We start from the raw sequence: 26,846 nt of genomic DNA on the forward strand, positions 1-26,846 counted from the left end.
AAATAGGTGAGGTTATGAATAATTATTATAGGGAATAACGGGAAATTTTCATGATCATTTATATAACGATTCGGTCGCTCGTTCCTCCTTCGGTTGAATCTAAATATATGAACGCGCCCGGATATTCGATTACGTTGTAATTGATGTAAATGACGTCCGCTGCGAATTCCACCAATCTACCTGTAAATCCTGTATCGATTGTACATACAAAACGTAATCGACGATAGTCAAAATTCTGCTGCTTACCAATCCTGATCTGTGGTTTAGATTAATCCCAACTGGACCAAATCCATAACAAGCGAGTGATATTATTAGTATGAGGACCTGAACGGTCGTGATCCAATAAGTGAAGTAAGGTCGATGATCTTCGATGTCGTCAAGTTGCTTCTTTACATCCGGTTTATGTGCCACGCTCTTCCGGAACGATCTCCTGTGAAAATAAAAAGATATTATAAGTCAAACAGTTTACTGTGTCCTGTAAAAATTAGAGTAATAAATATATGAATTAACTCATATATGAATTAGCTAATTCTACAGTTCCATACCGCTATATTATAGACAGTCTACAGATTAAGAAAAAATCTCAAAGGAAAGATATATGTGGAAGGTATAAAAAAAAAAGAACAAGTATCTATGTGCATATAATTGTTTTCTAATGGCGTATATTCATCGTGACTTTAATTTAGCAAGATATCTCGAGGAGCAAAGTCGCGATAGATAATTTGCGACGGCTCGTCGCTCTTAAGGTAACGCTAAGTACACACTTCGGTGTACTTCAATACTTCCCTATAGCAGCTTTAACTTTTACCGTGGACGTCGATACAGTAACGAAGGGATAAAACCCGACCCGATAAGGTGCCCGTCCGCAAAAATTACTCAAGGTACTACGGGATTAACCCCTAAGCGCGAACCAGAAGGCGCCCCTCTTAAATTTACTTGATAATTTCACAACCCGCTATAAGATATCCCAGCCGATACGAGAGGGCCTAAAACTACCCCTAATAAACCTACCCGAAAAATCTGCCAACGATTCCCATGCCGTATTGACGTCTATTGCTGTTGTCAAAGACCCTGTCGATGGTACTTGGTGATATCCTGGTGGCGCCGTTTATATCCCTCCTGAGGTTGACTGGCTCGTCGTACTGCAGACCACCTGTGACCTCATCTTCAGGACCCAGGACGTCCCGTGACCTGCGCCAACTTGACGTTCTGTAACCCGGTCTTTATTAAGGGTTTTTCTCGGGTGAAATAATCAAGGACCCCATAGCGAATGATTGTGATTGAATTTCAGCAGGAATAGGAAATAAGAGAAGCGATGGCTGTCTGAACTTCTTATTGAAGTCAGTCAGTGGAAAATCTGTGAGCATCTGTTTCCACCAATTGATATACTCTTTTTTCCCTTCTTTTCATTTTCTATAATCAATATATTTTCTCATATAAAGTGATTTTCAAATGAAACGGAAAGTGATGCTCACTGACGAGTAAAAGCTTCCTGAGGATCCTTGTCCAAGTCAAGGTGATTTCGATCCTGGTAATGTATTTCTTTGAGGACTTCAGGACAGAGTGCTGCGTTAGTGGGAGACGAATGGATGCTGAAGAAGCGAAGCGTCGGGAAGCATAAGGAAGCGTCCTTAGGCGTCTTTTCCTTTTTAGTCGCAAAAGAGCATTTTACCTTGAAGTATAGTGGTCCCTAGAGATCGCACGAGGTCGTCTGATTTGCTGTTCTATTGACGTCCTATCGTCCTTCGGCGTTGTGAATCTGTTGTACAAAGATAAAAGGTTCGTTCTGATAAGGGATACGATCTAAACGTCCATACTTAACGTCTTTACGGTGTAATGTGGGACTTCAACAAGACTTCAAAAAGATACTCAAACAATACAGTTAACGCTACAAGGTGGCAGCACTGACAGTTATCAGTCGCCATTTTTTTAAAATCATCTTTAATGATATTACCTGACCAACTCTTCAGATGTTTCCCGATCACTAGAGACCGGGGCGTCGAGAAGATCACTCACGGTATCAGTGACCTCTTCGTCCTTGACAGTGGTACCGGAAGCAGCAGTGTCTTGCTGTACCGACGATTGACTAGGTGGTGTAGGTGGTGGTGGCGGCGGCGGTGGTCTCTCAAAAAAGGATTCCTCTTCGTTCAATCCAGCATCCGTAGACGAAGATGAGGTTTTGGGAACCATGGAAATGGCACTTACTGGAAAACTTCGTGACTCTGGATAAATTTGTGACCTCTCTCGTGGCCTTTGTCGAGTCAGCGTCTGCAAAATTGTATACATGGTTGATTAATTATACGGTTCTATATTAGTTGACTCAAGCAACTGTTAGTTGTAGGACGCCACCGCTAGGTGGCACAGCGTTCGTATCTTTCTCGCTAATACCAACTTTCACGAAAATAACCCAGCGATTCCCAGTCAATTACCAAAATTCTCTGCTAAATTTTTTTTCCTTGCTAATTTTTCCTTCTCTTACACTCTCATTTCACTCGTGGTACGGACTAATTAAAGACGAGAGAAGTGTTCCGGTCCATTTACGGTATTCGGCCGGAACGATAATGGCGTGCAATTGCCGAAAGAGACGTGCAATTATTTTTGACGCTTACTTATCCTACGGTCTCAGGTCGTTTTGGGCGAGTATAGCAAGTCCTGAGTAAAGAAAATCCACGCTTTATGGTAACAGTTACGATAATAGTTGTCTCTGTGTGAAATTTATATCTACCCGTAAGCCAGTCTTGTTTCGTTACTATTTTTGTAAAGTGTGTTGGAATAATTAATTATTACGATATACATGTAGTAATTATGTTGAGTGCTATTTATATTGAAAATTTGGAAATTATATCTTTATGGAAAAAATTATCTCCGTCAATATTACATACTTTTGGAATATCTAATAAAAATCAGAGATTATGCATAAAATTTCGGTGAATTTTAAAAATACCTTCATCCATAGAACTTCTGATACTGTCATATTAATTCATGTATTAAAACAAAAATGGTATAAATAGAACGAAATTAACGTTACAATTTCGCATAAGGCTAATGCGGAAGTATAAACAACAATCCGTAACATAGCATATATTCAATTAGCTGGTATCCATGCACAGTACTGGAACGTTATTAAAATAAATTCTTTTTCTACCTACACACAATATTCGAAAAAACATACGAGGCGCATTCATACAAAAATTATTGCCTGCGAGTCATTTGAATCAGGATTCAGCGCAATGAAATATACTTGATAAAAAACGTTCTCTCCGTTTCAGAAAATTGTGGAATAACGTCAGCAGATATGCACTCAAGTTATAGGAGTTTATTTCATAGAGTTTATGTTAGATTATGTTAGGTTAGGTTAGGTTAGCTTGAGCTAGGTTAGGTCGGCTTGATACAAGCACAGCGAAATGAGACGCCGCATAATCGCGCAGTGGTTTCTCCGAGTGCCGAACGAGTGGATAAGGCAAGGCTGGCGGTTTAGTTCCGGAGAATGGTTTAAAGTGGGTGCAACCTAGAAAAGGAAAAACATTGCAGGTTAAAGCAAGCGAGTAAGTACGGGATAGAGAGAGAGAGAAAGAGAAAGGAAGTCTAAGAGATAGCATCCGTATCAGGTACGAAGGAAGGAGTAGGAGAAGGTTGTTATATCCTATTTCCTGCGTTTCCCATTTGCAGATTCCTTGGAAAAGCCAACTGTCATCCTCCTCTGGCTCATCTGCCAGAGTACTCCGGTTCAAACCGCCGCCCGTTGGCTTAGAAACCAGCAAATGGCATTGTCGGAATCAGAGAACCCGAGCGTCGCCCCCATCTAGCGGCATTCGGCGGAACTAAAGCGTACGGCAACATTCCAACGACCCTCGCCTCGATATTATTTCTCTTATCTGAAATTGTCGTCTCATAACACTAAGCCCCGTGATTATCCTTTACAGGGCACTAGATAGTTAGAACGTAGGAAAATTAGCCGTGTCGTCAATTCGGCTACCCCGTACACGAGGTTAACCCATTTTGTAGGTTAGTGCGGAGTAGCTTACGCGCCACCGTTAACGGCATCCTGAATACTTCAGGCTGATATTACTGCACCGCTTTAAGGATATTTCCTCTGTCTAGTATGTGGCTCGAGGTATAGTATACAGTACCACCTGTGTTACGACTTAGTTCTAATCACAATCGAAAACCTAAAGATCTGTATACAGTGTCTTATACGTAAGTGCGTCTGATTTTAAGTGCACTTAGAGACATTGTTGCACGTTGCATCCGTAATATTGACAACGCCGTATTCTTGGATACAATCGGAGCCAGTCTTAGTATCAAACTTTATCTACCTTGCATTTGAATACCTTCGACAGTTTTCTCAACGTAGGATATAGACGAGGTCTTTGACCTGAGTTTCTATGTGATGAGAATTCTGAAAGGCAGTACAGGGTGCGCGCGCGGGATTAAAGTCACGGAAGGGGATGTACGGGAGGGGAGAATAAAAGTAAGAGAGAAGCGTGAAGGAAGAAAGTAAATTAGATAAGAGACCTATGTAAGTAATCTGTGTTTAGTTTTAATCAGTAAGATTCCACTTGAGAGATTTCATTTATGAAAAAGACTCACGTAGAGGAATTGGAGGATTTTTCGTTTATTCAATTTTTTTGTTGCTGAATGTACTTTTTTTAACAACATTTATTGGATCTTATGAAAGGTTGCTTGCAGGAGCTACAGTCAAGCATGGATCAGACGCTCGAATAAGGACGAGCAAGATCTTTGAGTAGACTATAATTTGATTTTCCTACCATTCGAGATCGACTTCGGTCCAGAGGGTCTGTTCGATAATAAAGGAAAGGGAACATACAGAAGTCGAATGACAAAGGAACTTGGTTCTCCCTTTGCTATGCTGAGTCGGTAAAGAAATTGCATTACTCATTACGGGAATCGTTTTCAAAGCTGGTTCAATGATTTTTCTTCTTTCAGTTTTTTCGCGAAGGACGACAATGAGAAGAAGAAGAAAACAAAGAATATTGGAAGCTATCGCGAAGAGGAAATATGTATATGGTTTAGCAGCGTTCCGCGCAAGATCAGATCATGACGGGGGAGGGGGGGGGGCGTGGCGTGGCGGCAGTGCGTAAAGAATGAAAAGTAAACGATGAAATGAAAATATTAAGCATAGACTAAACAGTCATAAAGAAAGACCCTATGGCCTTTTTTATTAGCCGAAGGGTGAGAGTTTAGTATCCACACAGTCGGTAAGGCAGGAAACTGACTGGACGTAGTAGATGGTGTCAGCAATGAGTCAGCCACTGGCCGTGCAGTAGTTAAGTGCCACGTTGGGTCCGCGGTAATGAACGATATACAACAGCATCGTAAAAAAGCCTAGCGTGTAGATTATACTCAGTGGGAAAATAAGTTTTGAAAAATTTGTATCTTCGTAGCGGCGGTCTCTTCTTTACGATGACTTGCCTACGTAATAACTCCGAAGAATCTCAGCCCTTAAAATTTATATAGAAATACCTTACAGGTCTCTAGGGTAGGAATTAATAGTTAAGTTAAGTTAGGTTAGCACAGTACACATAGCTGCCATAGGATTTGGTTGTAATTATCGATTGAAGATAACTAACTGGAGCTTTCGTATATGGCAGCAGATCTTAGTAGAGAAACCAGATGAACGATTTTTAAATTTCAAATATTATTTAGAACTAAATATTTTATCTGCCCTGTTTTTTTTTTAAATATATTCAACTAAATTTCAAAAACAAATTATTACTGTGTAAGTGAATATACGTAGGTACTGTACAGCAGAAAACTATTGGCAAGGCGTAACCTGGACAACATATAAATATACATGAAAAACTCACACCGCTCTTCTGGATAATACTTTTACATCCGAACGGAGCTGAATAACTGTTAAATCTACGATCGTCAATAAGGACTAATCGTTAAAATTACTTTTGCCATTCGATGCAGTTCGTTGATATTTGTTGCTAGTTGTTAATAAGTGAAGTTACCGTAGTGCTGCCATTACATTGAGATTTATAGGCTTTGTTGGACGTGGTGCGTGCTGGTTTTCAATTATGTATGACAGGCACTAACTCTAAACGGGCAACCTAGCCTGCAGGATCTGTATCCGAGTGTAAGTCCGATGTATATATATACATATATAATATATACAGCTATAGGAAGGACGTGATGTCCTCTTATGTAACGCATGGACCCATTTATATAAATACATTATTCTATCTATATACATGGCTTAATATGTTTCTATACCTCTGAACGTGTATGTCACTATTTATATATACAGTGGAGACTCGATTACCGGACTAATTGTTGTCGTAAGTCATTCGGATAATCGAAAATCCGGATAATTGAATGTATGAAGAAAAGCGGCTTTTGTATTGCATATACAATTAACTCTAGAAAGATAACCTACTGCGCCCGCGCATGGTTATCTTTTAGTTACCTTGTCATATGGTATCTTTCTAGGGCTAATACACACTTTTAGGTGTTTATTCAAAACAACAAAAACAAATTAAACTTATTAAAATCAACAAAAATCAATGTTTGTTATGAGATTAGAGATACATTTTCGTACACGTACGTACATATTTTCCTAAAAATTACTGAAATACTGCAACCCTAATCATGAAATACCGATCGAGTCACATAGGAAAGTCACTGTAGTTTAATTTTGTTTAAAATATTTAGTAATTGTCACTTGAAGGAAAACAATTTTTTCTTTTCATTGCTGCTACATCACGAATTCGTTTTAATTGTAGTGAACTCACGGTATCAAACTCTGTTTGTTTTTCGAACCATTTGAAAGCTGCTTCCAGAGCTTGACGTGCTTTCGCATTAGATGGTCCTGCCTCGTTTTCTGCATCTACGTTTTCTTCTGTTTCATCTTCTTGCATTTCCTCCTGTTCGTTTGCCTGCAATATGTTTTCAACGATTTCGACATCCGACATGATCTGAAAACCTTGATCATTACTGTCACAAGTAAGCCACTCTTGCATATCATCGGCATCACATTCCTGGCATATTTGTATAATTGTCATTAGCTCATTTATATCCGCCAAAGCAGAATAATCCGTATTGGTTATTGAATTTCCGTGCTCCCGTTTTAGTATTCTGTTCCAAGCTTTGCTCAAAGTCTTCCTTTCAATCAAATCCCACGCATCTACAACCATGTAACGACACTCCTTTAAATTCATTTGCTTGAAAAATGACAAAACGACTTCTACGTTATCTTCATCGACAGATAACAATCTACGTGAAAGTTGTTTTCTGTAAAGTTGTTTCAATGTTTCAACAACACTTTGATCCATTGGTTCTAGCAAGGATGTCACATTAGGAGGCAAGAATTTCACTTTAAACATATTCCATTTTCTCTCTCTAACAGTTCAGTCGACGGAAGGGTTGGCGCCATTATCCACTAATAGTATGACACTTCCTTGTTTACCGTTTTCGTTTTGAAATTTCTTTACTTCAGGGATAAACGTGTTCTCATACCAGTCAATGAATATTTCTGTGTTCGTCCAGGCGCTTTTTTGATTTTTATAAATTAAGGGAACCCTGATATGTTTTAAGCATCTGGCATTTTTGAATTTTCCGATGAGGAGCAAAGGTATTTTATGGGTCCCGGTAGCATTTGCGTCCTTACTAGTTTAGCTCCTTACTAGTTTTATAAGCTGGAGCCGAGCTCTCTCGCCGGGAAGCTAAGGATTTTGACGGTAATGATTTCCAATTTAATCCGGTTTCATCAGCGTTGTAAACAAAATCCAAGTCATAGTCGTTTTCGCTCAATTCTTTTTCAAAACCGTCTTTAAAAGAATTTGCTGCATTTACATCAGCTGACATTTTATTCACCTTGTATTTCCAATTCGCGAATTCCATTACGGGATTTAAATCTGTACAACCATCCGTTACTTGCCACAAACGATTCATTGCCATCTATTGTTTTATTTAACTGTAATGCCTTTTCACGGAGCAAAGGACCAGATATCGGTTGGCCAGTTGATCGTTTTTGTAAAAACCAACAATACAAAGCTTCCTCCAAAAGTTCATTTTTCGGTTTCTTCATCACTTTTCGTTGTTTACTCCCATCTTCACTATAAAGTTTGCAGGTGTACTTTAAAAGTGAATGTGTATTCTTCTTAATATCGCTTATCGTAGAAGTACCTACACCATACTTATCGGCTAACTTACGACCGGTTTCTCCTTTTTTTAATGAATCGATAATGTTTATTTTATCTTTAAGCGATAACACCACTCTCTTGCGCTTTGACATTTTTAAGAACAGACAGCGGCGCGCGTAACGTTTGGAAAGTGTCTAGCTAAAACAATAATGAAACAGGGCGAAGAAGAGATCGCGTGGGGCGCGGGCGGGTAGAGCCAGCGCATCATGTCCGTGCACGCACGGACTAGACTACAAAGATATTTGCTTCGCAGTTGGCAATCCGGATAATCACGAATCCGTATAACTGAGGTGCGGATAATCGAGTCTCCACTGTATATAAGGAAAAAGCTTAAGGACGTTATTGTTAAAAAAGAGACATTATATCTGAAAAAAGATTTGCGTGAAATAAATTGAATAGTTGGTTCCACTGGTCAACAGCTTAAAAAGGATAATAAAATAAGTTTATGGATAAAGATACTTTTAGACTGTTTGAAAGTTTAACGGTTTACGCAGGCCACATACTCGTAGCCAATGAGCATCCTTCTCCTTAGGTCACGTGACTACCTACTTGGTAAAGAAGCGCCACGTGCGTCAACTTAGCGAAGCTTACACTAATATGGCGGATTAATTACTTCGGTGTCTCGTAAAACGCTAACGCCAGTCGGATCGTTGATTAACGGTAGCGTCGTATAATTCAAAACTGATAGCAGTCAGACCTCGTTTCCTAAATCAAGGAGCTGTTTTAATAGTTCGGCCCTTTCTAATCTCCTGTGACGGCATGGTGACGCTCGTAAAACATATTTAGGAAGTACTCGGAGGATACGTTGCATCAATCAAATTAGTATTTTATGACTTATTATATACTACTTGAGACTGTAAGTAATTGAAAATTACGTGGGGAAGTTTGTTTTTGGAAATACGTTAATCTCAAGGTTTGTTTAGATATAGTGCTCGTTACGTGTTTCTGGATGATATAAATTAATCGGGGAATTAGGTTATGATGGTTCTTGGGATTCCATGTGGAAATTAGGTAATATCCTAGAGTTTGGTATCGATGGGTGCTTCGGTGAGGAAATTACGTAACAGAGTTTCAGTGATCGATATGTGTTTTGACGTTTTCATAAAGCGAATTGTATATGGCGGGAAAAAATATTTTTTCAAATAGAATATCCACAATTTATCGTTGTAGACGCTGCTTTGATTTTCATTTATAATTTATTTCGTGTATTGATAATATTAGTCGTATTGTGCAATGAAACGCGTGTTGCGTTTATTTGGTGTAAAATTATTAATAACTCAATAAATCGTTTATCGCAAATGTCCTCGCTGAACCGCGAACATTCGAACGGTAATTGCCTACGGGACTTCTGGAGAATGCGAATCAACGATTCACAATATAATCGAATTGACCGATCAATCGAACTCAATAGAATATTGGGTACCTAATAAAATATTATGGATACATCAAAAAGTTCAAAAATAAAATCATGAGTCTGAAAAAACTAATCGACTATTTTTTTATTTAATTTAGAAAAATTTTTTCGCCTTTTGATTCACCTCAGACAATTTGATTGCACAGTCAAAGGGACCAGCAGTCGAAATCAGATGATCTTTTTGAATCGAAGTGACTTTTCATCCACTAAAAAGGTAAGTCCTTTCGTTTTATTCATTTACTATAGATCCAAATGGCTTCTATAAATTGGATCTATTGTCTTTTTTTTTAACCACCGATGAGATCGATTCATGGAACTTATAAAATAAATTGTAATTTAATTTGACCAGTCCAAGTTACCCAGGGGAACTAATATCAACACTGTTTATTGCAGGGTGCCGAACTGGCCGTCCGTTCCATAAGCCAAAAGGGAATTCAGAAATGCTGGCTGCCTGCGGGCCAGAGTCTCAGTTGTTAATTATCCAACGAGTCGGCAATACATTTTGGCTGGTGCAATTAACGCTTGCTGTATTTTTGCACTGAGCACGTACACGAGGAGTGGGGAGGAGAGGCAGAGGGAGCGCCGGGGGAGGCAGGAGGGATGCAAAGAAAAAATTGGATCGATTAAATCGCGCGGGTTCCGCGCCAGAGGTAGAGACAAAAAAGTGAGCGTTAATTGCTTCGAAAAATGCGAGACGAAACGCAGGTAGAGGAATCAATTGAAATGATAAAAAAGAAATTTTTAAGAAACGTAAAGGAAGAAAAATGATTTAGGCGTCTGATGCCATATCCCATAAAGGAATATAAGTACACGTAAAGAAGACGAAGAAAAGGACGATTTAGCTATGCCTATATACCTAAAGAGCTAATCTGTTCCATCGACTGAGCTAAACAATTCAAATTCACTTCTACCGTACGTTGCAGTTACAAAAATGTTCACGAGATGGCGCCAGTGCTAAAAACCTAAAAACCATACTAGAATCGGTCGTTCGAAATCAGTTTTCAGCATCAAGTGACTCTTCTCTGTAATAAACCATAAGCTGACCCTCCAAGATAAAATTGGTACTGGACGATTGGCTCTACTTATTTACTATATGCTCTGTTTTTAACCTCTTTAAAATGAGTATTACCTAACAGACCTTATGGACATTGAAAATGTAAATTTAAAACGAAGCAACGATTTTGTGTGTCTACCTAAAGAATTCTTGGAAACAATTTCTCGCACGAGAGACCTTCTTGCCTCCAACCTGAGTATTCAAGCTCGTTCGCCAGCATCGCGTAATAAGCCTGAGATAAGATCTGACGATAAATCGCGCACGCGATAAGATAAACAACATAATGGCGATCGTGCGGTGCGCCTTTAATAAGTCACCTCGTCGTCCACTGATAAACTATGCACGCAGATACCTCTGGTCTATGCAAAAAATAATATAGAACCCACATAATAAACCCAAGCGATGCCGTGGTTGTAATTGTCTGAGAAATAACGAAAAATTGTTTCAACATATACGCAACAGCATACAGCTGCACTGGGTCGGCAGCCATTACGTTACTCAGAAACTGTTGTAGATGGCGCTGGCCGTCTATAACGGTTCGAAAAGCTTTTTCCATCTATTTAGCTTCCTTTTTTCAGCACCTTGTTGAGAGGCTTTTTGCGCCTTTTAGTGTACCGGCTTAAATTAGTTTGTCGCCCGTAAAACGACACGAGTGACTTTGTCCAATGCGCGCAGTGTACTGCGTAATGCTCACCAGCCCTGAGGGTATCCGCTTCTATCCATTCCCGAGTGTACAGTGAGGCGAAGAAGTTTTCCCATGGCCTACACCACAGTGCGTACGTGCCGTATACTTAGACAAATCTTCGAGAATAACTTTTCTAACGTACTGTACTTTACCGTTCGCCATAAAGCCTCGTGTGGTCGCCTCCAGCATTGCTTATTCTTTGGAATACTCTTCCCCCGGCTCTGACTCTCTCTACGTACTGTACGTAGAGACTGGAATTACGAATAAATTCGGAAACAGGCCGAAAGAGCACGTAAGGACGATACAAATCTGTCCGTCGTAAATGTCCTTTCCGTTATACAATTGTATACCTATATGTTTATTTAGTTGACTGTACCCAGTTGCACGTGCTGCCATCTATGCAGATAAGGAATTCGGCAATCTTCGAAAACGTGTCGCAATAATGTATCGAGAGTCGATACATATACTCGAATACTCTACCCCGTGGGTGAAGGTGAAGTTTTTATTTGATAAGATTTACGGGGAACTGTGGAATGGAGAGGTTATGTTTTTTAAATGCTACTGAATCTAGAGGTATGGAAAATTGTTTTTTTTTTCTTCTTTTTATTATCTAACTGGTGAGTACAAGAATTTCTCGAAGGGATTACTAGATATATTGGATATCTGTTAGATTATCTATTCGTAGATAATATTTTTAGGTGACGTATAGTCGATTTTATGGAATATAAATATATGTATATGCCAGCTTTCCTATATAGAAAAGCTGGCATCTGCGCTATCTGTACCCTGCTTTTATTTTGGCATATATCTCTTTTATTCCCCGAAAGTTTATCTCAGGAATGGCGTCGGGACCCTCTCGTTTAACCGATGCATCGTATGCAATTTATGGGGCGCATATGATATCGACATATACGAGTCGAAAGTTCGCCAGCCATTTTGTTGATGGCTGCCTCAATATCCTGGAGTTGTTTTATATAAGCTGAATCTACGGGTCTGACGCTCAACCCTTTGAATCTCCGTACAGTCTTTGGATCTTTGATACCCATCCTGAATTTAAGAGCTTGCCAAGAGACTACAAGTATTTCGAGAGCCATCAAAGATAAACGACGTGAATATAGGTGCACGTGAGTCTAAAAGCTATTATCGTGTTTCAGCCATTTTCGTGGCGTTCGACGCCATTTTTTGGATCGATTGATGAAACATGAAGTTTTATTTGAAAAAGAAATAATTGTACAACAATCCTTCCCGCTTTTACTTACGACTGACTGAATTTTCGATACGCGGTAAGTTCTAGAACTTTCCGTTACGAGATCGAGTCGCAGTGCGCATGCGCAGTTAATAATCCGGTTTTTTTTTCAAATATGTCAGCCCTGATATTACGGACGGTAATAATCGTTACAATAAATAACCAGGTTTCTTATTGTATATGAAACGGGAAACTCTTGATAGGATTTTGCGTCGCTTTTTTCTTTTAAAATTCTTCTACGTCGTGTCTCCTTTTCTTATTTTAAGAATAAATACACGGCCTGTTCGGCTCGGTACGGTAGATACTCTTTCACAGTGTCTCGTGGTATTCCCAAGGATATATTTTTCTTTCCCGTTTTCAAAGCAATGAACGCTCGTCGAAAAGAATTGCGAGTGTCGAGTATGAATGGAGGAACAAAAAAAAAGGTATAAAGTGAAGGGAAAAAAAAGAAAAGAAAAAAAACCGTCTGACTGACGACGACACAAAAAGGACTCTGAATCTTAAATAATAATGCCATTGTCATTCCTCGGTCTCAAGATTTTCCCCAGCGAGGGTAGCCAGTCTCGTAAATTGCTCGAATGGCAAAAATTTCGAAAACACAAATCAACCTGTCCCAGACAGGGTACAATGCAGAAAGGGTGCATTAAGAATTTACGTGACACTCAAAGGCTTCTTCGACTTTATACCAAGAATACATTTTCACGTTTGTAGGCTACCTAGCATTGGTGTTTAACCCCAGAAGTATAGCTTACGCGAATATACGTAAACTTTACTCCCGAGACCGAAACATTTTTAACGTAGGTTAGAAAAAAAATTTATCGTTCGAGGGTCACGCACAAAGATTCAAAAGAACGATCTGAAACGTAATACCAATTCCTAATACGAAGATTGCCCACGTTCTAACGAAAGGACAAGAATGAACCGTCAAAAAAAAAATTAAAAATTTTTTTTGCAAAAAAATATATCCCACCGATATCGCGGACGACGCAATAGCAAAGAAAAAAAAATTTCAAAAGGGGGAGGGTTTAAAAAATTGTAGGGCAAAAAACGAAAGAAAATTTACCCACCTGTATCCAGAGGTCGATGATCTTACCCCATAATGAGTTTTTAAGCCGAGCATTACGTTTCCCTGCTTTGTTCTCTCGTGTTGGACAGGGGGTGAGGAGGGGCGGAAGGGGGTGGTTTCTTAACGCTTTTGGGGCTCGGGACAATTAATCAAATTGCCCAAAGCAGCTTACAGGATAGGGGATCGATATTAGGAACATTATGGGAGTGGTAAATTAACCCCCCCCACCCCCCAACACCCCCTGAACCTCCTTCTGGCTTAAATCATAAGGGCGACTCGCATCACATTGCTGGACCACTTTATTAGCGAATTCGTATAATTTATTTAGCGGTTCACCTCGGCCCTTGGCTAATATCGCATTGCTACTCAGTTTCGAGGTCGGCAGGAAGCGCCAAGGATAGGGGATGGTTACACTTTAAGGGATGAGAAGACAATTTGGGGTATCAGGTGAGACACCCCTTGAAATTTACATCGTAAGGCCAAAGCTTATGATGACCCCTCCTCCCGTGACACAGCTATACACCTAACTGCTAACTTTAATTGTACGACGGACTTAAGGATGAATAATAAAAATAAGTAAAATTCTTGTTCCAAGCTGTAAACTTTTTTTTTCCATCATTTTCTTATCTTCCTTCTATCCTTCCCCCGTACGTTTCATCTCGCTACAATCAAACTCTGATAACTTTTAGACGTCACCTTGCAAGTATTCAGGCAGCGTAAGGGGGAAGGAGAGGGTGGTTTTTTTTAACTTTCCTGTTTTCCCCTAAATATTTTTTTTTTAAATCGAAAAATATCAAAAAAATTACTGTGCGTTATCAAAGGCTCTTATCATCCAGCAAGGATGCTCCATCGACTCGTCTCGACCTTAGGGGTCGAGGGGGTGTGGTTACCCACCCCGTAAACCGCCTCAGACAAATTGAAAATCTTTTTTGAAATTGAAACATCAATTGCCATGTAAATTGAAAAAAATATATATTCGTTCGAAAAGTATACTCGAGGGTACCCTTAAAAATTGTCATGACTTAGGGCAATTAGCCATTTCGAAATCGATTTATGAGAATGAGCCATGAGGATGGTTAATCGTTGTCAGGGTGATATAATATTACTAATAATTCAGAGTATTGTTACCTACTGCTGTTATTGCATGTATGTACATACGTATGCATAGAAACTCACCCAGACGCATTGCGTTACCATTGGGTCGCCATTCAGTGCGGTCTGCTGCTAAGTGCAAGCACGCACGCTATGCTTGATATTGTCCTAGTAACGTTTTGCTTAATATCGTTATATCAGTCATGCCGGCTGACGCATTAATTACCGGAGCGGCTTATCAACCGATATATATACCTGTATACGCATATATCTTACTGTGCCAAGTAATCACATACGTATGCGTGCACGTTGGTACGGGTACTTACGTATTAGCAGAGCTTTGCGCTCCGGTGGAAGCCAAAACTGAAATTGCTTTTCCAAGTAAATTATGCCGCGAGAAATGATCCCCGTGTAAACTCTCGGGGAATTACGAGAATCTATTAAGCATAGCGAAGTAACGAATTAACGTTGGATTTACGACTGTGTTGAATTTTTCAAGGTGGTTGGGAGGGACACGTCATATTTTTAGGTTACGTTTTGAGCAGCATAGTCAATTTCGACGTTTTTATCGTCTTCTATTTTGAATTTCCCGCTCTTTTAATATGCCCGCGCTTCGCGCAGTAGTTGTCCGGCGATCCGGTAGGTGGCTAAATTTTCTGAAAGGCTAACCGCGATCAGCACTGTAATGGCGGCCGACGACAATGCCGTCAAAGTTTTCCTATTCCATTACACGTTGCCGATTGCTTTGTTAAAGTCCGCACGAACGATTACACGGACATTTTCCAAGCTCTCGACTTCCCGCAAGCTTCTACCTCGGGAGTTTCCAGTTTGATAATTAAGCGGACAACGATAGGCTCGCGATTTCGATTATCGGTGGATCCATCGTGGCCAATTAAATTACGCGTGCTATCCAGCGACGGTGGTTGGAAGGTAGTTCATTGAAAACTAATAGCTAATTTAAATTAGCCTATACCCCCCTCTCTCGACGATTTCGCTTAATCTATAGTTATATATACACATACACGCAAACATAGTCTATACCTACTACAGTAATAGTAAATTTGAAAAATGTTATAAGGGCAATTTTTTTGTGGAAAAACAATTTTTATGGTAACCCTTATTGCGTGACAAATTCTGACGAATATACAAATAACGGCTGTTCTCGTGGATCGAATGAAAAAGACGATTAAATGAAAGCGTTGACGTGTGAACAACCCTTAAGGAAAAAGGAATATGGAGCTACCAAGGGAAAATGCTGAATACGTAAGAAGCTGCCATTTGCTTTGTCGATAAGTTTACTTTGAACATAAAGCTTCGTTCACATCATATATATATATGAATATATATATACGTTATATATATACACACACGTTTCTCTGGAAACCTGCAGAAGCGGATTGGTTCGCCACATAAAGCATCATCCACACCGAGAAACTCTCTGAAATCACATTCAAGTCTTTGGTGATGCTTTGCACCCTTTGACCTGGCCGTCTCTCCTACCACCCTTCTAAATCTTCTTTACCTAAACGTTACACCTTCACGCAAATGCCTGCAGTCTGTAAAGCACGTAGAGAACTCTGACTATACGTAGAAGCTTGCAAAGTTCACAGATGGGTGAAAGCTTCTCTCCCATATTTCAAAACTTAGCACTTTAGTCGCAAAAGCCCCAGCGACCTACAACGAGCTGGACAGTAGCAGGTAGACGTTATCTATACCAAAACGTATTTCGCTTCGTCGACGATCCTGGCTCCGGGCATCTTCTGTAATCCGTGAATGCCGTCGGGACCAGGAACGTCGTCAGCTAGAAGCCCCATAACAGGAAATCAAATATAATCCGATCTCCTATACGCGGATGTACGTATGGATTTGTACGTGAAATCTAGTCATTGCATTTTACGAGTTTAACGTACGTAAATGTTCCTAGGGTTTCCTAGGGATTTTTTAAAAATGCGAAAAATGTTATTTTTAGAACAGTTAATTTTTTTTTTAACGTTTGTAACGCTCTTCGTCGATATTCGTGGTAGCGAGAGAATATATTTTTTGGGGATAAAATTGTTTAGGGAATTTTTTGGGGGGAAAATTACTATTACCAACAGTGGTATATGGGTTATGTGGTATCTATGAGGACGCTTGTCATTGGGGGAATGGGTGATCGAAATCGTGTGAACCGGAAATGTAATTTGCCGAGTCTAGATAATAACTAGGAACGCCCGGACCATGTAGCTGGGTTTCTAGTGGATGAGGGAGGGGGGTTGCTCTTGGGAAAGGGTTGCAGTTCACGAGAACGATGTAGCAGATATGTATGTACGGTATGACGGTTGTGATGAAGTATGACTGAGGAGGGGATAGAGGTTGCACGAGAACCAGGAAATTCCGGGAGAATCAATTTCCTACGCTGCCGTCGAAATTTGTAGCCTTGACGCGGCACTGAATTTAATTCGTGAATTAGCCTTTATGTTTTCCCTGGGAAACGATAATCCTGTGAATAATTGCCTTTCTTAGTCGGCAGTGCGTTTCGCGTCTCTCCCGTCATGCACCGTTGCTCGACTACTGCACTAGCGCCATCTGACGGCAGACCCTGCAAACTACTCGACAAAAAGAGAATTCTTTCGCTCACGCGGCTTCGTTAACGATCTAAAAATTTATCCATTTCTCACTAACGACTACCCAAGAGGATATGACTTATATTAAGGGGAATACACAAAGCATACGAAAAAAATTATCGCTCGGAATTTTCTCCTGAATAACTGTCGTTTTAAATTTGCAATATGGCCGTCCACACTTTCCCGCGTAACCGACGTGAATATAACGAACTTCCCAAAAAATCAAAGATGGCCGACGCTCGTCGAGGTTAAAGAACAAAAAAAAAAGAGAAATAGAAAATCGAACGGAGATGAAGAAAAGTGATAAATAGAACCAACAGCCACTACGGATCCTTACCATGATGCACTGGGGTTAAATCCCTCGAGTCCATCCTCGACTTATAGGTGTATCTCTATACTTATCACATCTAGTATCAACTGATAAAGAAAACCCGAGAGACTCGGTAGCTACGAGATAAGCTCGAACGGAGAAGAATCCAAGTGATAAAATTCAATGGTTGAAATGGACGTACAAATACAACAGGCCAGCTAACCCAACCTAACCTACAAAAGCATGGCTTGAAGGATGGCGTAAAATCGACAGAGCGGATGCACTGAAAAGACCGCATGGCCAGACTGGTAATTTATGGGCTATTGCAAGTACGATTGGGGACCGGGAGGTAGAGAAAGGGGGTGGCTTCGTTCGTACAGCAAACACGTTTCCTGAAAGGGTTGCGCCGGGACTACTTAGGTGATGCTAAAGGGTTGAAGTTGTAGCTATGCAGTTTGTAGCAACAGACCAATCGTAGGATGCTTTATAGGGTGAGGGTAGGTGGGGGGGAGGTAGAGGTTGGGGGTCGTTATACAGATTGCATAATTATGCCGGAGTATAATTATTTCAGCGTAATTATTGTTATCTGATATTCGTGAAGCTACTGTAGCAGAGGCACTCTGGCCCCTGCAGTGATTCTCAACGTAGAGGTCGCCGTCATGAAAATTCGCCCTTTCGAATTAAAGCGTGCCGTGACGTACTTATTATACGTGATGATCGGCACGTTTCTGCCTGCCCTTTGCGAAGGCTACTTAAGGAGATATCACAAGGGCTCGTTTCCATAGCAGAGCTACTGGTACCTTGGCGACGCGAATTGAATTTTTTTTTTTTTGACTGACTCAAATACGGATCGTGACTCGAAATCAAATTCGGGTTTAAGGGCGAGTTGGATTTTCACGATTAAATTTGCACGGCGTCTACAGGGTCGTCGACAACGCTTATGCCTCGGCTGGTCGAATAATTTTAATTTTCGGAACTTTGAGGGAAATCCGACGTGCTTTGAGTCTCGTACGCACAAGAGCGATATAATTTTCTCGATAATTTTAGACGAGGGATTTTAAAAAAAAAGTTTCACATTTTTACGTTTCAAATGTTTACTGATTTTGAAAAAAAAAAATTTGTTGCCGAATTTACCTACTTTATCGTTATCGTGAGAAACACTGTTAAAATCCGAACTGACCGGCGTTACGGTATGCTGAATATAATTAGGTGTTTTCTGTACGATTTGTTCTGAGCGTATGCATGTTTTGCACGAGTAAAAAAAAACTGCACATATGCATGTATCGTAGTATACACAGGGGATAAAGGGGTCGGATTTTACGTGTGCCGCTTCGGCTATTTACATAAACACAGATATAGTAGCAGTAGTAATTTCGGAGGTCGACGTCGGCATTTCGGTTGGTTGCGATTCAAAATTCTCCGGCCAGACGAGACTGTCTGGATTAATGCGGCTATCACACCGGGCCCGTAACACGAGCAATATACGCTGGTAGATTTTCAATGAAATTACAAGCCTGACGTTGCACCCACAACGGGTCGAGATTCGGAACGGACTAATGAACGTCGAGACGAGACAATATCAATAGGTATACAAGACCCTATAGAAGTATCCATGAAACTACAGACCCAATTAGCAAATAGAATTGTTGGCTTCGTTGGAAAAAAAATTCGACACCAGATATTAAGTATGCTGATAATTGGTTAGAGTAAACAGAAAAGTAAAAAAAAGAAATAAAAAAAATGTAAGCAAAAAAAAAATAAACTTTTTTCTCTCAAGTCTCATGCAAAAACAAGCAAAAGGTGGCTTAATAGAATTTCCATGAGCACGAGCCATTAATTCCGGATTTCGCGCAGCTAAGGTCGAGCCGCTTCGCTTCTAACTTATTTAAATGCATACTACCGCCTTATGTAAATTTCATAATGGATCTTTGTATTCAAGGTTTGCACTAAATCCCAGGACGACAATGGGGACGGCATATTTAATGCAAGGAAAGTGCATCAGAGACTAGCCCTGGACAGAAGGGAGTATCAAAATTCTTCATGAAGTTGTGAGTCCACTGTGCTTTGTTTGGTTGCAAGTGCGCCTTGAGGTTATTGGGTTCATAAATTGTCAAAGTCCAGTGTGTAAGAAATTAATCAAAGAAATTATTAAAGTCTATTTGCTGATACGGAAGGATCAACGCGAGCAGTTGGCAACCCTTTCAGAACCATAGGAACCAAAGTGGAAACAGGGTCGAGCAAGCTGAGACGGTTGAAGCCTGGTATCGTTCAGTCAGGAAGTCTCTGTCAGACCGGAAGTTACGCGGAACCTTGTTAGTCTAATGGATAGACGGGATCTAAGCAGTCCAGTAACTTAGCTCGAGGGACGTAAAGGTCGGTTCATAACATGGGAAGACGACCGAGGGAAGTTTCACTGCGATGGATAGGACGGATAAGGTTAACCGGTAATATCTGGTTCTAGCCTAACCTGACCTAACTCTTATTATTGTTTAACCAATCAACTCAGCCACTCTACTTTCTTTTTTGGGTATCAGTGACGTCAGTTCGTTCGACCTCATCAGGCCATCCGGGATTGGTACAGTTGTACTGAATTATTGATATTGTATCGAGGAAGCAGCCAAGCGGAGCGAAGGTCAAAGTTGACTTTTGTATAATTAAAAATTAATTGATATATTAATGTGGATTGACTTACCTCAACCATGTAGTGAAGTCCTGATAAGGTCATCCTGGCGACGGAATCTTTCCTGCGTACTGGTTGCTGCCATCTTCTTAGTACAACGCCCTTAAACATTAATATGTATGTTTTATTAACTGTCACTGGTAGCATGAGCAAAAGGGTGATCGATCGTTTGAAATCAATTTGAATTTGTGTAACCACCCGTTAGAAGTTTGTTAGAGCACTCGAAAGTGGAATCAAAATTTAAATGAAAGGTTTAAAAAAAATTGTAAAAAAATAGTCACTGCGTTTCAATGCTGTCTAGCAATTTTTCAACGTAACTCGAGTGCGAGAGCAGCTTCGTTTGCAGTTTCGTGCGGTACAATCGACGGAGTTGGTAACCCGTATAGCTGGGTGGTTAACGAATTTGATTGGACCGAAACAATCGGTACGGGTTAACTTTTGCGAGCGAATATACAGAGTGGAATGTAATTCTGATTTGCGAAACGTTAGAGGTTCAAGCAATGAAATCAATGGAGTGATTTGTTTTTTCAAATATTTATACAATTTTTAAATCCTCGTCCAATGAAACAATTAATAATTTTTGATAATTATGAAGGATCGTAGAAAGTAATTATATAAAAATAATAATAAGTCCTTAAGTTTTTTATCTGTTTCACAATTTTTTACTGGAGTACAATGAAAATATTCTGTGATTAGGTCGAGATTGATGAACGTTGAAGAATTAATAAAATCTCTGTTTCTCTGTCTTTCTGTGCTTTATGCAAGGAATCTTGGTGGCTATGTTGAACGGCTCGTATGAATAAGAGAATGTATAATGAATTAATGTGAGAATATTTTATCGATTGATTGATAATCGATTAGGCAGTTACCACGGATAATTACAGCTGGTAATATTTATTTCATACGTTCCTAATTCCTCGGCTTAGATCTTTCCGCTGTTTATTACAGTTGGTAACGGCTCTGTTGACGATAGTAATTGTTTCCAAAATTTTTAACTTCTTGGACATAATAAACAGTAACAATGCAACTGCAAGTTGAACAGTCTAGGTGGACGGAAGGAGCAGATGATGAAAATGCATTGTGTTCCGGTTACCTCCGGGATCTCAGTGGAGTCCGGTACGTCCCTGGTGATGTCGGGGTCAGGTGGTCTATGTTCCGGAAGTAGCGCACCGTACTTCCTGGACGCCATACGACGTCGACGTCCAAGCCATCTCTGTCTCTCCAAAGCTTCCGATTCCTCGTCGACTCCGAAGAAGGTAGCAGTCTCTCTCTTGATGTAACTAAAAGTGAAAAAATTAAATAAAAAATTACTAAAAGCAGTACGCGTGGGTTAAAGAACTATAAAATTCATTTACTAAAACTCTAGTGATTTTCTAGGGACATTTCGGCGTGAATTCTCAATGACTTCTCGGCGCAGGAACAACCCTTGTGGATTTTCAGGACAAAATTAGCCCCATAGCAGGTCCTGACCACTCGGTGACCTCTTTCTGTGGATGAGTTCATCAAGACTCGGGGACACTTCCCCTTTCCTAGGGGATTCCCCCGAAAATGGCCCAATTATGTTTTGCTGCTATCGACGAAGAAACCAGCCCCTAACCATCCAGCCAATCCGGAGCTAGCTAAGCTCAGCTTGTTACATTCTTGTTAACCCCCACACGAGCAATGACTAATAACCGTAGTACGCATTACACATCCTGTACTTAATATAGCCATTAATCAACCCTTAAGTACGTCGAGAAAATTAGTACAGTTTGTGAAAAAAAATTTCATTTTTTTTTCCCGAAATTAATAGCCCTATAGCTGTACGCGTGTATTCTCATGCGATATAATTATTCCTTGGAGGGTTGTGCAATTGTTACGGATTGGGGGTGGGTCGTGCGTAAGCAGATTTCTGGATGAGAATTTACGAGGAAAACTATAGCACGGGAACGGGTTCATCTATGTTTTCCATTTTAATCGCGATTACGATCTACGTGTGAATTTCATGAATTTTTATAACGGCCCCACGAGCCCCGGGCTTGATGACTTTCGCGCCCCTTGCTTTTTTTGCCGAAAATAAAAACTACCCCTCTTTCTATACCCCACACGAATGTATCGTGCGTATACTCCCGGGACACGTACTTTACTGCGTTTATGTCTCATTACAGTATTCACGTGTGTCAGCATTGTGTTACCCGACGCCAAGAAATAAGGGTGAAAATATCATTGCGTCATCAAGAATTATCATCTTTAATATTTCACCCCTAAACCGTTAGTGCTTTGGGGTAAAGTCCTTAATGGGAATTTTTTCCCATTTTTTTTCGGATAAAATTATTATAATCGTAATACATGTCACGGAAGAATTATACTGTGATTACTATACCATGATGTGTGATCCACGTGATCATGTAATACAGAGATAAAAATACGATCAAGTAGGTAATTGAATTTTACACTGTCAGTATATAATTAATTATAATTATTCCACCGTAAGCTGTCAATTGTAATTTATTAAATTGATCCTGATAGCTATTGGAATACTATGGTATATATGTAATTATCCCTAACGGAGTACTATGGTATTACGTGGTTATTCAATAATTTTAAATAATTATATAAATTATTATTCATCAAGTCAGCATTGACATTGACCTAATAAATAACAATATAGAAATATTTATAAAAAAAATATTTAACTCACTTTCGAACTGCTTCGGTTCGACTCATATTCCGCCTAAGTCTAGGTCTTCGCGTAGCCGACGCACTAACAGAGCTCATGGTGGGTTGCATGACAGGTCTAGGCGCCATAGGCGCCGAGACGCTCCTGACAAGATTTGGATTGACGATCGTCCCGATGCCGGTAAGACCGCCGGTAGTAGTCAAAGGCACGGGTGGTGTCGTGGTGATCGGTGGCGTCGTCGGCGTTTCCGTCGACGTCGCGGCGCTCCCGACGCCGACGGGGTACATGCCAATGCTCTGCGAAGTCGTCTCGACATCTGGACCAGTTGACGAGACAGTGGACGTACCTGTAGTCCCAGAGCTGGGAGATGGTTGCCTGAAAAAAAAAAATATTGATATAATAAAACAAAAAAAAAGTTAATTTTCTATAATTGCACAATCGAACAACAAACAAAATAAAGTTTTTGATCGTTTGAATATTTCAAATTTTCCCGCCTAACAGTATTCCTCTACGTCTACGTTCATTCTCTTTATTTTACCAACGAACCACCGTTGGACATATGTCTCGTTACTGTTTAACGAGCTATCTACATAATTGACCAGTAACGTGATTGGTCCATTGTACCCGTTCAGGCGGACAATCGAGATATTTCAATATGGCGACTGCAGTCACCGTGTGAAGCAAGTTTTACCTCAGTGCATACATGGAACACGAATTTTCCATATGCAAACATATGCTGGCAGTTGGCTTACGAGCCGCGTGCTTCATATTCTCTGTTTTTATACCAATAGTTATGTGTGAACTAGTCCTTAATGGTCCATATCAACCCCATTTTACCCGCTCTTCATCCCGCTGTACGGGTGGCTACACTGGTACCAACGCAGCCCACATGGCGCATTCTCGATGCGATAATGGTAACATGTCATTATTTGCTACAAACATTGAAGTTCAAACCGCCGAACACGCGAACGTAGGTCCGATTCGTTGTTTATACTGGCTGCAATCACGGGTGCCATAGTATAAACGTGAAAATGTAGCGACTGCCCCAGAGAACATTTCATCTGGTCTTTTATCTTATATGCATGCACAAAAGTGCATTTAAATTGCGCGCTAATTGGAATTCTTGTCCGTGGAGTATACGGCTCGCCAGAACGTCCACTAACTTGCGCAGTTGCATTGCGCATCTAGTATGAAAAGTGGTGGGGATAGACGATTGCAGTGGATACCATAGAAAAATGAATTCTTCGTATATAAACATTGTTTCTTATCGTTTCATTCGGAAATTAACTTTGTTTAAATGAGAATTTTTTGAATATTTGTGTCTATGTATAATATTGCGTATTTGCATATTCCTTGCATCTATCGGGGATGAAAATTTTACAAATTTTTCTTTCTATGCAAAAAGTCAAACAGGTACGGGCGGATGCTTTGATCCCTGTGCTTTATGAAGGGTGCCCGACAAATGGGCCTAAAACAGCAAAGCTAGGATGCAGCTGCAGCTGCACCAACACGCTCGCTCGAGCGTAACCAAACCCCCTCAATGTTATCAAGCTTCTCATCTATTCATGGTATCCCGTTCCAGGGTGAAACATTCTTTCATTCCTTTCAGCATGACCAGGCGCGAACCTGCGCTCCAATATTCCGGGTGGTTCGTGTCCGTGCTATCTACTTGCATAAGTGTCTTGCACACTGGGCATTCCTGGGAATACCTGTTACGTGTCTTTCGTTCTAACTCCCATTAACACACACAATTATATATATGTATATATATTTATAAGAGTACGTACAGCAGGTAAGTTCACTTTAGACTACAGGAATTTGAAAAAAGTAGAAACAGTAATGGAGTTTAAAAAAATGTATATAATAAAAAACGAGTGAGTTCTAGTCTAGACCTTTTCATCATCATTATTTTTATTTTACTTCTATTTTATTAGCTTGACTTTTTTTTGTACGGTGCTACTGGTCCTTTCAAAGGTGACAGTAACTACTGAATAATGACTGTAATAGTAAAGAAGACTCTCTTGAAGATAAGGAAGCGGCTATTAAGTCACTCGTGGGCTTTGGTTTGACGTCATTTTTTTTCTCATCAAGCTACCGGAAGTCGAGTATGCCGGCTGCCAGGAGACGACCTGTACAATGGGCAGACAACTCTGGCTCGTTAATCACTTGAACGTGTTAATGGCCGAGCTTTTGATATAAGGATGAAAGTGATGCTATAGGGAGGTTAGAGGAAAGAAAAATAAAAAAAAAAAAGAAAGTCAGAGGAGAAAGAAAAACTGTAATGCACGCACACACACATATACACACCCATATACCCATATATGTATAGTGATTTAAAATGAAAATTCCATGAAATGAAAGATTAAATAGATTCGCAAAATGCTTTCAAAGTACTTATAAGCAGATAAGCCAGCCATTTCTAAATTCGCAATAAGCTCATATATAATTTTCTTTGACATTAACTTAAATATCCGAAGATCGTATACACTTACAGGACGAATTCGTGAATATAAAAAATTTTTTAAAAATTTAAAATCCACAATAATTAATCACGTGGCCCAATAAGTGATATATATATATATATATATATATATATATATATATATATATATATATATATATACATATACAATCTGTTAAAAAATACTTCCAAGTATTTTGCATGAAACATCTTTTTTTTTTGGTGACGTCAAGTACAGTCACAAATATAATGTTTTCAAATGTTTCACAATTATCAAACGTTTTCACGAAGGCGAGTTCACATAGCGACGACAAAGCGAGGATTTACACGAAATGAAAGGACCAGACGAATAAAGATATTAGCAGAAGATTTGAGAGGTTCCAGGTAAACTGAAATTTTCAGTTTATGGAATTTTATCCGTAGACGACATCTTGAGAATTTACAAGTGTATTATTGTTGACAAACATATGTACAGATGCTAAGGGCGAACTTTGATGGATTATTATTATTAATGTTATACTATATATATAGATAGAAAAAAAAAAATATATATATATATAGCATCTTTTAGAGTTCCGTGAGATTCTGTGCGAAACTTCATGAAAATCTAAATAGCAGCCTGGGATTTCTACAGGGTGGCATTCGTGATCCTGTACATTCGTGAGCGTAATGAAAGGGACTGGAGAACAATGGCGATATCAAAACAGTCATAGTATAATATCTATGAAAACAATAGGAAAGTTTACGAGCAATGGGAAGCCTTACGTAAACCGAAGAACCAACACGTGAATAATTCTACGGTACGAATTAACGAACAAACCATATGGCACCCAGTAGAAATGCAACTCTAAAGAAAAACGAAAAAAAGAAAATCGACGATTCGAAAAAAAAGGTCCCACACGAAAAAAGAAATTCCAATAATATAGATTTTTTTTTCTTTTACTTTACTAAAGCACCGTCAGTTTCGACGCTTCTCGGCGATGCTTATTTATCGGGTGTGAAAGCATGTCAGAATGCTTGACAGAAAGAGAGAGAGAGAGAGAGAGAGAGAGAGAGAGAGAGAGAGAGAGAGAGAGAGAGAGATCCATTGACTTTTCCATCTTGGTGGGGAGAAGACGAGAAGATTCTGAAGAGCAAAGTAAAGGGGCGGATGAAAAACTACGTCATGCCTAAAGCCTACAAGTAACGTGTCCAGCTATTGTCAGATAAGGAAAAAAAAAAGAAATTGATAAAAGTGACAAAGCATTACTTTTTCTATAATAAGGAAACAAGCATTGAGGTTATTTTTTAAAAATATGACGTAATTATTAATTTTTTTTTATAGAAACCTATGTGCCTCTTCAATATAAATTTGAGCTTACAAAAAAAATATTGCTAGTGATGTGCGCAGATATACATATAAGGGTGA

General features: G+C 39.7%; 1 protein-coding gene and 1 long non-coding RNA gene across 11 annotated transcripts in view; one reads left to right on the top strand and one right to left on the bottom strand.

Moving 5' to 3' along the window:
- Positions 1 to 26,846, bottom strand: part of LOC107267843 (inactive rhomboid protein 1) — a 174,560-nt gene that overhangs the window by 7,471 nt on the left and 140,243 nt on the right. For 5 of the 9 annotated variants that reach the window (XM_025085116.1, XM_025085117.1, XM_025085115.1 and 2 more), the window contains 8 exons: positions 22,999 to 23,352; positions 21,412 to 21,598; positions 20,331 to 20,420; positions 1,955 to 2,268; positions 1,673 to 1,759; positions 1,476 to 1,592; positions 1,012 to 1,209; positions 247 to 430 (listed from right to left, as the gene is read on the bottom strand). In XM_025085116.1, coding sequence (XP_024940884.1) covers positions 247 to 430; positions 1,012 to 1,209; positions 1,476 to 1,592; positions 1,673 to 1,759; positions 1,955 to 2,268; positions 20,331 to 20,420; positions 21,412 to 21,598; positions 22,999 to 23,352 — 1,531 coding nt within the window. Of the gene's footprint in view, positions 1 to 246; positions 431 to 1,011; positions 1,222 to 1,475; positions 1,593 to 1,672; positions 1,760 to 1,954; positions 2,269 to 20,330; positions 20,421 to 21,411; positions 21,599 to 22,998; positions 23,353 to 26,846 lie in introns of all 9 variants that reach the window. The other 4 variants (XM_015739996.2, XM_025085120.1, XM_025085121.1 and 1 more) reach the window with 3 other exon arrangements.
- On the top strand, positions 3,688 to 5,697 carry LOC112494374. Of its 2 annotated transcripts, XR_003059742.1 has the most exons (3): positions 3,688 to 4,114; positions 4,690 to 4,878; positions 4,948 to 5,697. It is a non-coding gene; the product is annotated as an uncharacterized LOC112494374 (long non-coding RNA). The 2 variants fall into 2 exon arrangements; XR_003059741.1 differs by having other exon boundaries at positions 4,690 to 5,697.

This window comes from Cephus cinctus, unplaced genomic scaffold (genome assembly GCF_000341935.2).
Source record: "Cephus cinctus unplaced genomic scaffold, Ccin1 Ccin1_scaffold0457, whole genome shotgun sequence".
NCBI classification, from domain to species: domain Eukaryota; kingdom Metazoa; phylum Arthropoda; class Insecta; order Hymenoptera; family Cephidae; genus Cephus; species Cephus cinctus.